This window comes from Neovison vison, chromosome 5, assembly GCF_020171115.1.
Source record: "Neovison vison isolate M4711 chromosome 5, ASM_NN_V1, whole genome shotgun sequence".
Lineage (NCBI taxonomy): Eukaryota > Metazoa > Chordata > Mammalia > Carnivora > Mustelidae > Neogale > Neogale vison.
Window position 1 is genome coordinate 29,451,301 of NC_058095.1, and position 16,243 is coordinate 29,467,543.

Sequence of the window (16,243 nt, forward strand, 5' to 3'; positions counted from 1 at the left end):
GCAAGCCTCCCCAGGGGGTGCTGCTATCCCAGCGACAAAGAAAACGAGGGGAGCCCCAGACCACTTGGTCTGCCCTCTGGGCTCACAGAGAACAGCAAGGTAGACCAAGTGTCCGTGTCTAAGTGGCTAGCCTAAGTGGCTCTGTGTGGACCCGACTCGGAATCCCAGGGTGAGGCCCAGCTCACCAGATGTGGGGTCACTTGCCTGAGTCTCTGTTCTCTGCCCAGAGCCCAGAATGAGACCACAGCCCTTCTGACGCTCTTCTCAGGGGAACACGAGAAACAGACACACTGGCTTTACTCACTGAGATGCCCTCTGATGACCTATGTCCATGTGTCCTCATAGTAGTTACACTGTGCTCTCTGGGACAGGAGGACCCAGAAGGGGAGGAAGCCTGCAGCCCCTTCTGGAGGGTCGGCGGAGACGACCAGGCCCCAGCAGGACAGGCTGATGAGGAGGGGCACGGCACGTCACAGCACAGATTTCTCTCCTTGGGTGACGTATACTTAAAAACACAGAGATGTCCAGCGCCCATCCCACAGGGGACCCAGGACAGCCTGTACTGGGACATGGGGAGCAAGCCTACTCAAGACCAGAAAAGGAGAGCCCATGTCAGGAGAAAAGCCAAGTCCCCGACCCTCAGAGGTACAAGAAGGTAGGAGGCACCCAGAGAGGACTCCCTGCTTCTCCTCTGCCCTGTCCACGAAAGTACACTGGTGAGTGCAATTCTTATAAAAGCAAAACCAACAGTGACCTGAAGGTCTGTCAGGAGGGGAGGAGATAGTTAAACTACAGATGCAATGAGATGAAGAAGTTAAAAAAATGAGGTAGTTTGAATAATTATAGGTATATATAAAATTGATAATCCGGTTGGCTCTGCAAGGGGAATGGGGTGACTGAGGAAAAGCGGTGGGGAAACTGCACACTGTCGGCCCCTCCAAGCTACAAGGGCTGTGAAGCTTCTGCCATCTTGGACCATGTCACCATTAGTACCAGTTTAAGTACCTAGGTTAAGAATGTTTTTTATGGGAGCACCTGAGTGACTCAGTGGGTTAAAGCCTCTGCCTTTAGCTCGGGTCATGATTCTGGGGTCCTGGGATCGAGCCCCACATTAGGCTCTTTGCTTAGTGGGGAGCCTGCTCTCTCTCTCTCTCTCTCTGCCTGCCTCTTTGCCTACTTGTGATCTCTGTCTGTCAAATAAATAAAATCTTAAAAAAAAAAAAAAAGAATTTTTTTAATGTAAAAGAGTAAGATATTTTAAGATGTAAAGTCATGAAGTTCTTAGATATCAAGGTAAGTGGAAAAAAAGCCACCCAGGTTGGGGCACCTGGGTGGCTCAGTTGGTTGGGCGTCCAACTCTTGGTTTCAGCTCAGGTTGTGATTTCAGGGTCGTGAGATCGAGCCCCGCGTCAGACTGTGCTCAGTGGGGAGTCTGCTGGGGATTTCTCTCTCCCACTCCCTTTGGCCGTTCCCTAGCTTGTGTTTGTGTGCCATCTCTCTCTCTCAAATAAATGAATAAATCTTCAGAGGAAAAGAGACAGGTTCCAGAACAGAGTACACGATATCTGATAATCATCCGATGTTCCAGCCAGATATTCTAGTTCTCCCTATCTGGGTACACGGGAGAAGGACATTTCTTGGTTCCTTTGTTTGGGTGGAGCCGTGCATGGTGAATGGAACTTGCAGGAAAGAGCATGTGATTACCAGCGTGTAACATCTGAAATTCTTTTTTCCTCTGCGGAATGTTCCAGACAATGTTCCATAAAGTGGCTGTTCTGTCAGCCTGGGACCTGGAGTGAGGCCCACCCACAGTGGATAAGTTGCATGAGCAAGAAATCAATCTTTGTTGTTTTAAGACCCAGAGAGCGAGGGGTATTTGCTGCAGCCTAACCCAGTCTATCCTGACTGATGCATGGTACCATTCCGTGTGTGGGTGTGCGAGCGCGTGCACAGAAAGAACCTAGCTGGCAGGATTCAGCCCAAACTGCTAAAGAAGCCTGGAGTGTGGTCTGAGACACCAAGGCACTATTCACTTCGCACCCTTCTAGGCTGACTGATTTTTTTTGTTTTTTGTTTTCGTCCTTTGAAAATAAAGCCCGCACTCCCTTTATGATGAGAAAACCGTGGACAGAACTTCCGTGGAGCAGCACACTGAGCACCAACCTGGCGGGAACACTCACCTCATCGGGGAGACCTCGTCGATGCGGTTCCCCAGCTGAGACTCGTGGGACTTGCTCCGGGTGAGTGTGGGGAAGCTGGGCAGCAGCTGAAAGACCTTGCGGCTGGGCGGCGGCGGCGTCCGCGGCGGCTTCAGTTTGGTGTGCCTTCGCAGCTGGGGTGTGGTCGGGGGCGTGATGAAGCTGTGCAGGGCCCGGGGGGTCAGCCGGCCGCTGGTGTGCAGGAGGACACAGGTGTCCAAGAGGCCCTCGCAGGAGCCCGGGACTGGGGAGTCCGAGGTGGGCAAAGCGGACACAGACACGGAGCGTGGGCCCTGGGCGCTGCCGCCCATTCTGCCCGGCGGGGCGCCCCCTGGCGGCCAGGGCAGGCCGGCTGGTAAGACGGTGTCCGCAGAAGGCCCTGAGCCGCTTTCCCGCCGCGCATCCAATGAACTCCAGCCTGAGTCCTCTTTGTGCTCCCCTCCTGTGGGCCAAGAAGTCGAGTCACGGAGGGTCAGAGCTAGAGGGACTTACTAGCTAGCGGTGAGGTGGCCAGGGCCCCAAGACGGTAACACCTTGCCCAGGGCTGCCACGGCCTGATCACGGCAGGCTTCCACTCCCAGCCTTTATACGGGCCTCTCGTGCACACACATCACCTCCCATGTCATCTGTGGCTCTGAGGCCACGGGCTCAGATACTACTGTCTCCATTTTATAGGAGACAGAATGGCTCATCCAGAGTTCTCACTGGCAGGTCTGCGGGGAGGAAGCCGGGGAACCCAACCCCAACACGGGTGACCTCAGAGAGGGAAGTAGTAACTGATCTTGAAGAGGCAGGAAGGGGAAGCTGGGGTGCTCAAAGGGGATAACTCCGTATCAAGAAAATTCAAACACCGGGAAAGGGGGCGTAGTAACCTTTCCCGTAGCCCCAGGAATTTGCTAGGAAACAGATCCAGTTCGAAGACAATCAACGGCCAATTCCTTCAGAGAGGAGCCCGGGACTTTTGGCTGCCCACACAGTGGACCCCTGAGACCTTGAGGCTCTGGGCAGTTCCAACTCAACAGCTTAGTCTGTCCATTCATTCGAGCTTATGCTGGAGGCCGGGTGTCAGGCCATGAAAAAAGACATCCACTGTGCTCAAAAGTGCAAAGAAGGGGACAGCAGTGTGCTGAGACAGAGATGCCCAGGTCCTGAGGGAGCACAGAGGAGGGGGACTCTAACTAGCCTGGAGGTCGGGGGCTTCCTAGAGGAGGCAGCACTTGGCCTGCACTGCCTGGAGAAGGTGAAGCAGGGACACGAGGCAGAGGGAATAGCACGTGCAAAGGCACGGAGCACACGGCGGCTTCTGGTGACTACGATGAGTTCCTCGTGCCTGGAGAGGTCAGGACGAGCCAGAGGGATGCAAGAGGCCGCCTCAGGAGGTCTTGGAGGCCTCACAAAGGACTTTAGGTTGAAGCTTATAAAGGATGGGGAGATACCAAAGGTCAGGGGGCAGGGAGAAAGCAGCCCATCTATAGGGACCCCTTGGTGCGAAAGGAAAAGACACCTTCTTCCTTATTTCACCAGTGAGGGGAAAGTACGCGAAGGTAGGTGTTGACTCAAGACAAAATGGACTTCTGCAGTGGAGTTATTCCACGTCATGCTTTCTCCCGTCTCACTCAGTCTTCCCAGCACATCAGGGAGGCCAGGAACGCTGACAAGGTCAGGCGGCTAAGCACGAGTGGGACGGGAACAGCGCCCTTGGTCCCGACCGCGGCACTAGGCCTCCTTCCTCAAGGCTGTCCATCCTGAACAGCCCACAAATACAGCCCAGCCTGCCGACCTACAGAGCTCTCTGTCATCAGAGAGCCCAGCCCAGACAGCCAATTATCAGGGACGGTGGAGAGACAATGGCCTTCACAATGCTCAGGGGCTCTGCACTTGTCCTCCCTCCTCGAGGACCCTTCTCCCTTTCTCACTGCCTCAGACTTTCTCCTCAGGAATCAGCTCCACGGAGGGAGTGACTCAGTCCATGTGTTCCTTGTGTTTGCTCTTGTAGAATCTGCAGCCACAACTGTGACTTAGAGACTGGCCTCCCGGAGGCTCTGGCCTGGCTCTCGCGGAGGGCACGAAAGAGCGAGTTCCACCTTCTCTGTGCAAGTGTGCCCCCCAAGGAAACGAGTCCCAGGCTCTTCCCATTGCCCATTGGATCTCTGCTGCTCTGAGCTGCCCAGGGACGGCACATGGGTCTTGACGCACATGCTAACACCAGTTGACCGGCAGTGGCTCTCGAGAAAGACGGAGTTCCTCAGGAGGAAGGGCTGGGTCGTGACGAGAGACGCGTGCTATGGACGAGGGACATGGAACATCAGCAGAGATCATCATCTTTGTTCACCAGCCATCGGTGAACCATTCCTCACTTGCCTTTCTGAAGGCCAGGGGCCACAAAAGGCAAACGTGTTCAACATTTTCCATGACCCCGCAAGCCCAATTCTGAAAAGAGCTCTAATGTATGTCAGGTTCTGGTCGAAGCACCTGACCTTCGTTCCTTTCATCCTCACAACAACACGATGAGAGAATGCTGTTATGACCTCCACTGTACAGATGAGGAAACTGAGGCACAGTGGGGGTTAAGTCACAGACCAAGGTCCCGTGAGAGTGGTGGGCCCAGGCACATGGATTCCGTGGTCCATCTTTAACCACCACTAGACTGCCCTCACCAAGGCCTGTTAGTTGCAATAAAGACTTTGACCACGTGATCTAAGAGGCAAGGCGATGGCAGTACCCAGCTGGTCCCCAGAAGGCCCCCGCTGGGCAGACTCATTTGGGTGGAGTGTAGCCAGGACCCTCTTGTGGACACAGGGTCCACAAGCTAAGACCAGATGAGAGGGATGTGGAAAAGACCCTGTCTTCCCCCCAGAGGCCTCCTCCAGGGCAGAGCAGAAAAGCTCCCTCTGAGGAAGAAACCCAGCTCTGGGGACGCGCCCGGTGTGGGACCCCACGCCTCTGATGCTTTAGCCACAAGAGGCGCTCCTCAACACCACTGAGAACGGTGTTGCCATACACGGGCCAAGTGCTTGGCTTCATAAATTAGTGCTTAGTGAGTTGGTGATCCCCCTAGCATGGCACCCAGAGTGGGCCGTCACCTTCCCAACACAAACAGGTCACCACCCTTCCGAGTGCTGGCTCCTTCACCGTTCTTTTACCGCTCAGGCTTAAGGAGGGAAGGCCGACAAGTTGCCCACCCTGGTCCCAGCTTGGGTGGCAAGTACTTCTGAATTTCCCCAATGTAAAAACAAGCTAGTCGCCCACAGAGACTGGGGCTGGAACCCCAGCTCTGTCACCCAGTGCTGTGTGTCCTCGGTGAAGCCCTTTCCCGAATCTGCGCTCAGTCCCCTCTGTAAAATGTGGGCATGAGATTGCGGACTAGGTCCCTCAAATGTTTATTCTTGGGCCCCGGCTGGGAGGCCTGGCTTGTCAAGGTCTTCGGAACCGAGTGGAGCTCTCCACACTGGGTTCTGCATTCAGAGGAGAACTTGGGCCAATGGGGTCCAGGAAAAAAAAAGAAAAATCAAGCCCAATCCTCTCTGGGGGGAAAAAAAATCAAACAGAATATAAAGTTTAATAGCTTCCTTAAGCCTCAGGCAGCCAGAAATAAGACAGGTGGCTCAGATCATTAAAAAATGGGACTAATTCCTTTCATCAGGCTCACTGTAAAGTCTTCTCCGTGTGGTGGGAACCTGAAATCATGACATTTAAAGTTTCCAAGGCAAGATTTAAAAAGCCTGGAAATAATTCCCAAGGAACTCCTTGTAAAGCCAGGATGACATACTTTGCCTGGGGCAGCCATGTACACACTCACAGCTGAAACATCACACAATTTCTCTCATGGTACTTCTGCCTTCTGAGCACACAACCAGCAGCCAGTGGAGACAGGAGAAGGCAGAGAGCAGGTTGGGGGTGAGGTGAGCCCAAGTGGGGAGGGGGCTAGAATGCAGGGAGCCGAGGGAGGGTTCAGAGCGCCACATATGTGCTCAAAAGAGGGGAAATCACACAGGACCCACCCAGTGGAATGGGCTAAGGTCTCTGATGATAGTAAACGCTTCCCTGGGTCCTTCCTAGCCAGAGCAGTCGAGAGGCAATGCCTCTATCTCAGATCAGACCAATCACACACACTCTGGCCTTTCCAAGCTGCCCCAGAAACCTGGGGTCACACTCGCCCCTCCCCCGTCAGTGGCCCCAGGGAATCAGGACAGGCCTGGAAAGGGCAGGCTGGTGTTCCAAACCGGGTGGAGGGACAGGGAGCTGACGGGGCTGGTCTCCACACTGGGGAGGCCGGTCCTACCTACCCAGACCTGTCACTTTCCGCAGGCAGGCAAGGGCGTACTGCAGACGGCCACACTCCTCGGCACTGGCCCCGTAGCGCCGAAGCGTCTCCTTCACCTTGACCTCGTTCATGTCCAGCAGGGCATCCAGCGTGAGCTCGCTGAGGATCTCCTGAGGGAGCACAGAAGAGACAGACGGAGAGCTGGTGAGCACTCAGGCCGGCCCTGGGGCCCTCCTCAGCCTCTCTGTGGCCTGGGCTGGGCTCCCCCGCTGAGTGGCAGGGACCAGGTGCTGGCAGGCCGGCCTGCAGACCAGAAGCCACCACTTGCGAGGACATAGGCAGCCAGCTCTCGCCCCCACCCCCAGCACTCCAAGAGACAGCAGCTGAGCTTGGACGCTGGAGCTCCAGGGCTGGGGTGGGGGAAGGACAGAAAAAACAGCCAAGTTACCATGAGGGCACGTTGCCTGCTTGTTTCTTTTTATGCCTCCGCACAGAAAAATGACGGATCATGACAACTTTTGAGAATGACAAACTTCAGATAAAGACGGCCCTTTGAAATTCTGCTGTATCTGAATTAGACAAGACAGATTCCAAATAAAACTGGCTTAAGGAGAGAAGGATTAAAAAGAATGAACCTGGGACGCCTGGGTGGCTCAGTTGGTTAAGCAGCTCCCTTCGGCTCAGGTCATGATCCCAGCGTCCTGGGATCGAGTCCCACATCGGGCTCCTTGCTCGGCAGGGAGCCTGCTTCTCCCTCTGCCTCTGCCTGCCATTCTGTCTGCCTGTGTTCGCTCTCTCCCTCTCTCTCTCTGATAAATAAAATCTTTAAAAAGAAAAAAAAGAATGAACCTTCACCAAGCACCGTCCAGGACCTTGCAACCTCGCCTTATTTAATACCCAGTCAAAACCTTTCCAGGGTTCAAAGCAGCAGAGAGGAAGGGAGAGACGGACGTGTGACAAGGACTCTATGTGACTCCAAGGATGGAGGCGCCACATGAGAAAGGACGCAGGGGGCCTCCAGGACAGAGTGGCCCCTGGCTGACCTGTAAGGGAAAGGGAGCCTCAGACCTACAGGCAGAAGGGACTGGCTTCTGCCAACAACCTGAACGCACCTAGATGCAGCTTCTTTTCCAAAGCTTCCAGATAAAAGGCCAGCCTTGCTGATACCTTAAATTCTTGGGCCCGATGAGACCCTATGCTGGGAAGCTAGCTGAGCCAGCCTGAGTCCCTCTATCCCCTTCTCCTCCTACAGAACTATGAGCTAAGAAATGGGGATGTTTTAAGCTACTGTGTTTGTGGTTATTAGTTATACAGCAACAGAAAACTAATACAGAGAGAGAATATTTGAATCAAGGCCTGACTTCAAAGCTTGTGCTCTTTCTTCTCTCATCAAGGAGGAAGGAAACCCTTCCAGCTCTGACCACTCTGACACATGTGAGATACCCAGGCTGGAGCAGACACACGGAAAGATGGCATGCGTCTCTGTCCTCCAGTGACTGACATTAAAACAAACAAACAAACAAACAAAAAAACCCAAGTCATTGCAAAGCAATAAAATATGGCTTAGTGCCATAAAGAAAGTTCCAAGAGCTACCTGATAGTTGGCAGGGAAGGGAGGGTGGGATTGGGGATTAGGATCTTTCTTCTTTTTCAGCCCCTTTCTAGATTTTCTAGATATTCTAGGTCAGGGAAGGCCACACATCCCACCTCAAATGATTCACATAAAGCTTCTAGTTTTTCAGAATCTAAGCTCATTTTCACTGATGTCAGCAAGCAGTGTGATTTTCTTCTACAAGAGGTATTGTCCATTCATGCTGCTATAAATCATAAACTCGGGCATCGACACTGAAGCTGACGGAAGATACTGGCTGTCCTTAAGAGCAATAGTCTGGGGGGGTTTGCAATGCTGGTGGTGGGGGCCCCCCACTGGGGCCTGGGGTCTGGCCATATTTCACACCCCTGCCCCGCGTCTTGTCTGTATATTCTTCAATCTCCAGGACCGTGGACAAGAATCTCCTAGCTGTTTAGAGCATTCACATATAAATTTGGAAAAACAGATATGAAATATGCACCAAACAGCTTATCATTGACTGGACAAGCCCTTGGTTGTCAGAAATTCTTCCAGATGATAAAACAAGAACATTACAGGAAACCGCTGGTAACAGCACAGACAGGAGGCTGGTCAGATAAACGTCCCCAGCAAGCAGCTTTGTTTAATCCATGTGGTTCCCTTTATTGGCCTCTGAGGCACTCTTCATCAAAATGCAGTTTTCACATCTTTTCCCTTCCCTCTACTGTGAAAACCAATTTGGTGATATTGTCCCGAACCAATGGCAGTGATGTTGACCTTTACACACCTGCAGAAAACGACCCACCATTCCACCCTGGAGTGTCCTCTATGCTCACCAAAAGGTGTATCCCCCCACCCCCACCCCTGTGATGACTCAGCAGTTCTCCAGAACAGAGATTCAGAAACAAGCCTAGAAACCCAATCCCCAATCTAATTATCATGCAAATAGGGATTTTCTTCCTTCCAGTCGGTCTTTCTATTCCTCTCCTCCCCACCCACACCAAGTTTCCATTTCTCAAACATAATAAGTTAGTTTATTATGACAAACCACCTGCCAAGACAACATGCCCAGTGCCCCGCATGCTCTCTCAGGTCAACACAATTCAGCCAAGGATGGGTGGTGAGGCGCACCTGCCGGGGTCCCAGAGACCTCAGGCAGGACAATCTAAAGGAACTCCAATCCCACCTGTGTGGGATCCCAAGCTCCTTCAATTATCCACCCCCACCCCCACCCACCACCGCCACTGCCATTCCTCAACCTGTCAAAGGCTTGGGAAGCCAACAGCTACCCTGAGGGGAAACAATTTTTTTCAAAGTAAGTTAAAGGAATTAATTTCTATCTGCTTTCTGGAAAAAAAGTAAAACCCCAACTACACTATGAAATGGAAATTCTTTGTTCTTTATTGAAGTAAAGTAACCCCCTAGGAAAGAGAAAGAATACGTTCAAATCCATTCCCTTAAAAAAAAAAGGTGGGGGGGAAGAAAAAAGGTACTACCTTCAAGCTTCGAATTAGTGAAAAGTTTCTCCCACTGCCGGGAGGCTTCACGGATCAGCCCACGGCACAGGAAGGAGGCAGCAGAGGCCACCTTCCTTCTCCTCTGCTCTCCTTATGCTCCATTTTCAAACCAGGGGTCAGCAAAGACAAAACTGGGGGGCAGGTAGGGGGACTGGGACAGAAGAGCCAATCCAGGGTCCCACTTACAATTGAAGCTGCTCCTCCCTCTCCCAGGACAGGCCTAGCTCTCGAGGTGTGAACAGCACATGTCCATCTATGAAATGAGAGTGCTAGCACACAGTCATGGTCATCATTTCTGACTGCTCCTTCCACCCCCCAAACCCTCCCCCCACCACTACAGGGTTGGATCACTGCAGTGGGGAGAAGGACCACTCCACTCTACCTAAAAGCTGCAGCCAAAAAAGCTGTATCTACAGGTCAGCCCATTACCCGGAGGAGTAGGGTTTCAAATACATAAGCCTCAAGGTGGGGCCCTGGGAAGCCGTGAGACCAGTGAGGATGGGGCCCTCCCATCTGTCTTTTATTAGAGACAAAAGTAGTAAAGACACTTCTTTACTGGACAAGAAAGCCAACAGCAGCCAGGACAATGCTAATCAGAAAACCACCCTCTGCCTTCCCTCAGTGTTGGGATCTGAGGGGAGGCAATGGGAGGGTTGCCAGATCTCACCAGAAGGAAATCTGGGGGCGCCTGGGTGGCTCAGTGGATTAGGTGTCTGGCTCTTGATTTTGGCTCAGGTCTTGATCTCAGGGGTTGTGAGTCCAAGCCCTGCGTTGGGCTCAGGGCTGGGTGTGGAGCTGGTTTAAGACTCTCCCTCCCTCGCCCCTCCCCGTCACTGCTCTCTCCCCATCTTGAGAGAAAAGAAATTGAAAATAATGGGGAAAAAAAAATCTGGATCTTTACCTTAAAATAGCTAATTTGGGGCACCCGGGTGGCTCAGTCAGTTAAACATCAGACTTTAGCTCAGGTCATGATCTTGGGGTCCTAGGATCGAGCCCCACATTGGGCTCTCTGCTCAGCGGTGAGTCTCCCTCTCCCTCTCCCCTTGCTCACGTTCAATCTCTCTCAAATAAATAAGTAAATCAAATCTTAAAATAAATAAACAAAATAGCTGATTTTCAAATGGTAGCAACCAATGCAAAGCTGTGCAGACGAACGACCACACCCCTAAGTCCCATGGAGCCCCGAGCCAGGAGACCCTATGAGAAGAACGGGCACCTTCCCAGGTTCTGTCTGATTAGCAACTTCTAAAGCTTCATTTCTGGAGGCAAATGGAGAAGGAAGGCAGCCCTGTGGCAGATGCCCTGGGCACCACAGCTGGGGTGGCCTGGCCTTCTCAGTGAGGTGTAGCATGCCAGCCCTGGGACCCCACCATGAAAACAAACTGTCTGGGCTTTTCAATGCCTACAAGTGATCTCGGACCTGAAGCTAGTTCAGTCAAGGTGGGGAAGTGTCTGCGAGGTAGAGTTTGCAAGCATGCTGGAACCAGGGGAACCCGTATACAAAGAAAAGGCAGTTCCCCTCTCCCCCCAGCTCTTAGCAGGACCTCCAGCTAGATGACGGTCCGGCTAGGTGAGTGGCTGGGCAGGCCTGCTATTTCCTCCAGCCTTGGCCCTATGCAGCTCAGCACCCCCGACCTCACACACGGATGTCATCTGCCACCCACAGTGACAGGCCCGGCTGAGGTCAAGTTAGAAAGTTCTTTCAGACCACGTGCAACTTCTCCGGAGCATCTTCCACATGGAAAGCACATTAGGGAATGAGCCCCACCAGCTGCTGTGGGTAACCTCACACGCCCGCCGACGAGCAGGCAGGCGAAGCTGCTCTGAAGTCCCCCCTCAAGCCCAAGAAGCCCCATGGTCCCAGGAGGGCCTCCCGAGAGGGGGTGAAGACTGAGAGTCCATATTGCTTCGAGGAGAATTCCTACCCCGCCCATCCCAGCTTCTGTCAAAAAAGAAACCGTGAACTAGAAACCAAGAAGGGGAGACAGGGCTGCCCAGGCAGTGCAGGGGACCCCAAGCGCCGGTTCCAGCAAGGTTCTGGTTCACACGTGAACACAGTAGTGGGGTGGCAAGAACCAGGGACAGAGCCAAGAACACTGGCTCCCGGCCAGTTCCTTCAGGTCCTAGTTTATGTCCTCCAGTAGGTGACAGGCGGCTATTCTTCCTGATGACCTTTAGACGGGAGGGTTGGTGGAGGGCTGAGGTCACTCCCGGTCTATGGTGATTCACCTGCCGGTTCTGTTCTCTAGAGCAGGAATCCAGGATGGGTCGGGCCAAACACAACTATACCCTCCCCTCAGCAACTGGCTGCAGGTCACGTCAGGGGCCAGGCTAAGGATCAGATGGCATCCTGGGACTTACCAGCAGCCACGGGGCTGCCTGGCATCTATACTTAGAAACCTGTGCCGGTGGACACGGAGAGCCATCCACACTCGCCATGGTCAGTCAGGAAGGGGGATGCCAGGGGCTCCAACACCTGTGTGTGGGCCATGTACAAAAACCCGGGCAGCTCCAGGCAGAATTCCAGTGAAGGCTGGGGTTAAAGGAAGGCCAAGAGGCAAACCCACACCTTGTGTTTCTAGTTAGCCTTCTGGTCCCAGAGCGTGGGATGGATCCGTGCTTCCAGCTCTCCAGGTCCGTTTGCAGAATCCAGATTTCTTGGGTGCAGGCTGTCCCCTGACCCCCAACTTCCATGGCTGCGGGTTAATGAGAGGGCCGGAATCATTTACCATAGATGCTCCCCTGGGACTGGTCACACCAGAGAGGCCAGAGGTGGACCCCCAGAGCCCTATGGATGGGGACACAGACCGCTACACTCCTCTGAGGCCAGTGGGGGCAGCTGGGGAAAGAGGGGAAGAGCAAGGTTGCTGTTCTGGCAGCACAGGTGGGGAGCCTACATGCCTACAGCTGGGAAGGCAACACCTGCCAGATGTTCCTCCCTGCCCTCTGTCCATGGCTGGGGCTGAGGGGGAGGAACAGTGAGACTTGGGAGACAAAGTTGGAAATTCTGGGAAGCACAGGGGGGGTTGAAGCAGCGAGGGCCTGGATTGGGCAGCCTTCCAGGGTTTCCATGGCAATCAACAGACAACTTTGTCCACAGGGTACTGGCTCGGTCTATAACCAGTCCTGGGCCCAGTCTCCTCCTATCTCGGTGCTGGGAAATGAGACATACCCACTCCCCGGAGAAGCCAGCCACATTGTGGAAGGCTTCTCTCCACTACCTCCAGCCGGACAACATAGTAAAGGAAGGGCCAGACCTGCTCACTGGAACCCCCATGACCTTGGGCCAGTCCCTACCCCTCTCTTGGGGTCTGGTCTCATCATTTGTAAAATGAGTGGGTTTGGCTGAATTAGACTGGTGGGGGTCGACCCTGGCTACACTCTGGTATCACTGGCGGGGTTGGGGGACGGGGGGTTGGGGAAGGGATGCTTTTCAAAAGGATCCTGATGCTTACATTTCACCTCAGACCAATCAAATCAGGATTGCTCAGGTGGGGACCATGAGAAGAGACAGGCTGCAGGGCCTTAAGTCTGGCTAAAGTAGCCCACGGCAGAAGGTATCTGAGAATGCCCAGAAGGCAGGTCTGGCCGGGGGGGGGGGGAGGACTGGGCCCTGGGGTGGACAGCTGCCTGTCTCCTCATGAGGCCCACACTCCTTCAACCCAACCCCAGCCTAGCCCAAGCTCCCAGATGTCCCAGGAGAGGTCTGTGCCTGCCTGCCTGCCTCCCCCCATAAGACCGGGTGGGGGCTTGGAGAATGGGGAGCCAGGCTGGAATCCTCAGGGAATGGCTATCTCTGGCCTATGCATTTATACGTCTGGGCTTAAAGGCCTCAGAAAGCTGGGGCAGCGATGGGGTAAGGTGTGGAAGAGGAGGGATGCAAGTCAAAGGAGAGGAGCCAAGGAGGACGGGGAAAAGGGCAAGTGATGAGCATTTACTATGCATCTCCTAGGGGCCAGGTGCTCTACTAGATGAGTTACAGAAGGCAACACTCACAGTCCTCCTAACATCCTGAGGTGGGTGATAAGGTTCAGAGAGGGCAGGTAACTTGCCCGAGACCACACAGCCTGACTGGGAAGACTGAGGCCTGGCCACCTCTTCCTATTCCCAGCCAACTGGCCCTGTCTGAGCTGATGCCCTCTGATTCACTCTATCAAGTGAGCTCTTTTGCCCAGGGCAGAGTGCACTCGGCATCACAGGTCACGGCCGGTTTGCCCGGCTCCATACCCACCCCTACCCCTGTGCAGAGCTTAGTCGACCTCTGGCTGTGGGGTTAAAAGGACCTGCTGGTGGCCTCCCAGGGTCTTCTCTCCCCTCCCCCACTCCCTTCCAAGGCCCTACGTTTTCCTCGTGCCCTCTGGAGGACACCCGTGCTTCCTAACGCCACCTGGGACAGGATTTCCAGTTTCTGGGGGCGTAGGCTATCACCCCAGGGGCCAGCCCCACCTTCCCGGAGAGCCTGTCTTATGTCTCCCGTGAGCCCCAACGTACCTAGAACGGGGATTGGCAAGCTTTTCCTGAACAGAGAGGGAAAGATCTTCAGCCTTGCAGGCCATATGGTCTCTGTCAGAACCATCCAACCTTGCCGTTAGATCCCCAAACAGCCAGGGACAAGATGTCAACAAATGGGTGAGGCCACATTCCAGTAAAACTATGGACGCTGAAACTTGAACGTCTTATCATTCTCAGGTGTCGCCCAACAGTCCTCTTCGCTTTTTTCCTAGCACTTTAAAATATGAAAACTGTACAAAAACCAGTGGTGGGCCGGACTTGGCCCATGGGGTACAGTGTGGCAACCCCAGATCCCAGGGGGTCATCCAGCCACTCAACACACACACATCAACTCTGCGGGGTCCCATCAACTCGTGGCCCTGTGCCTCAATGCTCCTTCCTTCCTGCCGCGCTCTGTGCCAACAGGTCTTCTCCCCGTCCGGGCCCCCAACACACAGTGTGCAGAAGGGGACACAGAGGAGAGGCCCCCAGGGAGGTCCCCACCTGCCATTCAGGCCACCTGCATTTTGTCACCTTCCTCTGTGTCACTGACACACATTCCCAAAACTGCTCCTCCTGGTTGTGGTTTGAAAACAGCCAGACGCATCCCACATTAAAAAAAAACCATCCCTTCCCCAACACACACACACACGCACACGCACACGCACCCGCTTCGGGGCTGCATGCTTACCCCTCCGCACGCGCTACTCCCAAAACGGAGACAGGAGACCCGTGGGCTTCTCCAAGGCCAGGTCTCTACACCCAGGATGTTTGCTGATTATGAGGGAAAAAAAGCCCTATTGTCCACTAGACTCCAGAGTAAACCTCAAGTCAGAAATGGAATACTCTAAAACAAATAAACAAAAATAAGCACATTCAAAGGTAAGATTGGGGTCAGAGTGGGGCAGGGGGACAGCTTGCCAGCAGCCAGAGGGCTCCACGAACGCTGGGGTGACGCTTGACTTCTGGGGAACTGGCAAACAGGAAAGTCCCTTCCTGCACAAGTAGGGCAGGAGGCGGGGTGGGGGGTACAACTTCCCCAGAGCAGCAGGCCCTCCCTGCCATCCCCAGTTGACACAGCTGGTGAGAGCTGGACGAGCAGGGGGCAACGAGGATGCGAGTCAGGCCAGCAGCTGTGTGGCGAGAGGCTAATGAGTAAGGAGGGGTATATGAGGGACCCTTCCCACAGGGACACCTCAGAGCGGGAGGGGGAGCTCTAACTGCCCAGGGACAATGGCCCTACACTGGGACTGTAACTGGCAAACTGGGATGCCTGCTAATCCCACACAGAGGGTGCAAGGGAGCAGGGTCTGGTTTGAGATAGATCTCCCATGGGAGACCCCAGCTCTCCTAGGGCAAAGGCACAGACAGGGGCTCCTGGGCACCGCCATACCTGTGGCCATCTTTACTCTTGGCTGGTAGGAGCCCCCTGCGGCTCTCCAGATCCAAACACACCATTAAAAAGAGGGTTCCCAGACAGATCTACAGTTTCTTACTTCCTCCTCCATACCCACAAGCAGGAGCTGAATTCAGCCACCGAGGACCCCCACACCAGAGAGTGCCCAGGCCTGGTATGTGCCTGGCCCCACCTTGGGGCCAAGAGCCAAATCACAGACCCCTCCACCAGAACGGCACACGCTAGTGTCCAGTTATGCTGTCTGTCCTTTGGGGTTGGTTGTCTGTCTGTCTGGGTAGGGGATATGCCGAGCCACACAAAGGGCGCCCAGGCCAGAGACCCGAGAACCAGGCCATTCCACCTGAAAACAGGGGCCGCATTGTTTTCACGCCACTCCCAAGGGCATCCACGCAGGAGACCGAGATCTTTCAGGCGATCTCTGTAGTTTTCCAGAAACCCTGTAAACAACTCCTGCCCCACAGCAAGAATGGGCCTCAAAGTAGGGGAACCCAGTGGAGCCCAAGAGGACGGACAAGACTTGAGCCAAGGAGGGCCTCCCTGGTGCCGTCAAGGTATGAGGGCATGAAAGGGGCTAATGGATACTCATGAGGTTGGATACTCAGATGGAATGGAAGGATAAATCCTTCCCCTGCCACGGTCAAAGGGCAGGGTTTAAAAGGGACCTTAGAAACAGGTTAGTCCAACACTTGCTTTATAGAGGAGAAAATAGAGGACCACAGAGGTGAGGAGACCTGGCTGAGTCACCTTGAACAACAGCACCAAGACCAGGGCCCAGATTTCCCAACA

At 54.0% G+C, this 16,243-nt stretch overlaps 1 protein-coding gene across 5 annotated transcripts in view; it reads right to left on the reverse strand.

Annotated features, from left to right (window-relative positions):
- Window positions 1-16,243, reverse strand: part of KSR1 (kinase suppressor of ras 1) — a 149,863-nt gene that overhangs the window by 38,644 nt on the left and 94,976 nt on the right. For all 5 annotated transcript variants that reach the window (XM_044248342.1, XM_044248339.1, XM_044248338.1 and 2 more), the window contains exons 3-4: window positions 6,485-6,632; window positions 2,181-2,640 (exon numbers count right to left, since the gene is read on the reverse strand). In XM_044248342.1, coding sequence (XP_044104277.1) covers window positions 2,181-2,640; window positions 6,485-6,632 — 608 coding nt within the window. The remainder of the gene's footprint in view (window positions 1-2,180; window positions 2,641-6,484; window positions 6,633-16,243) is intronic.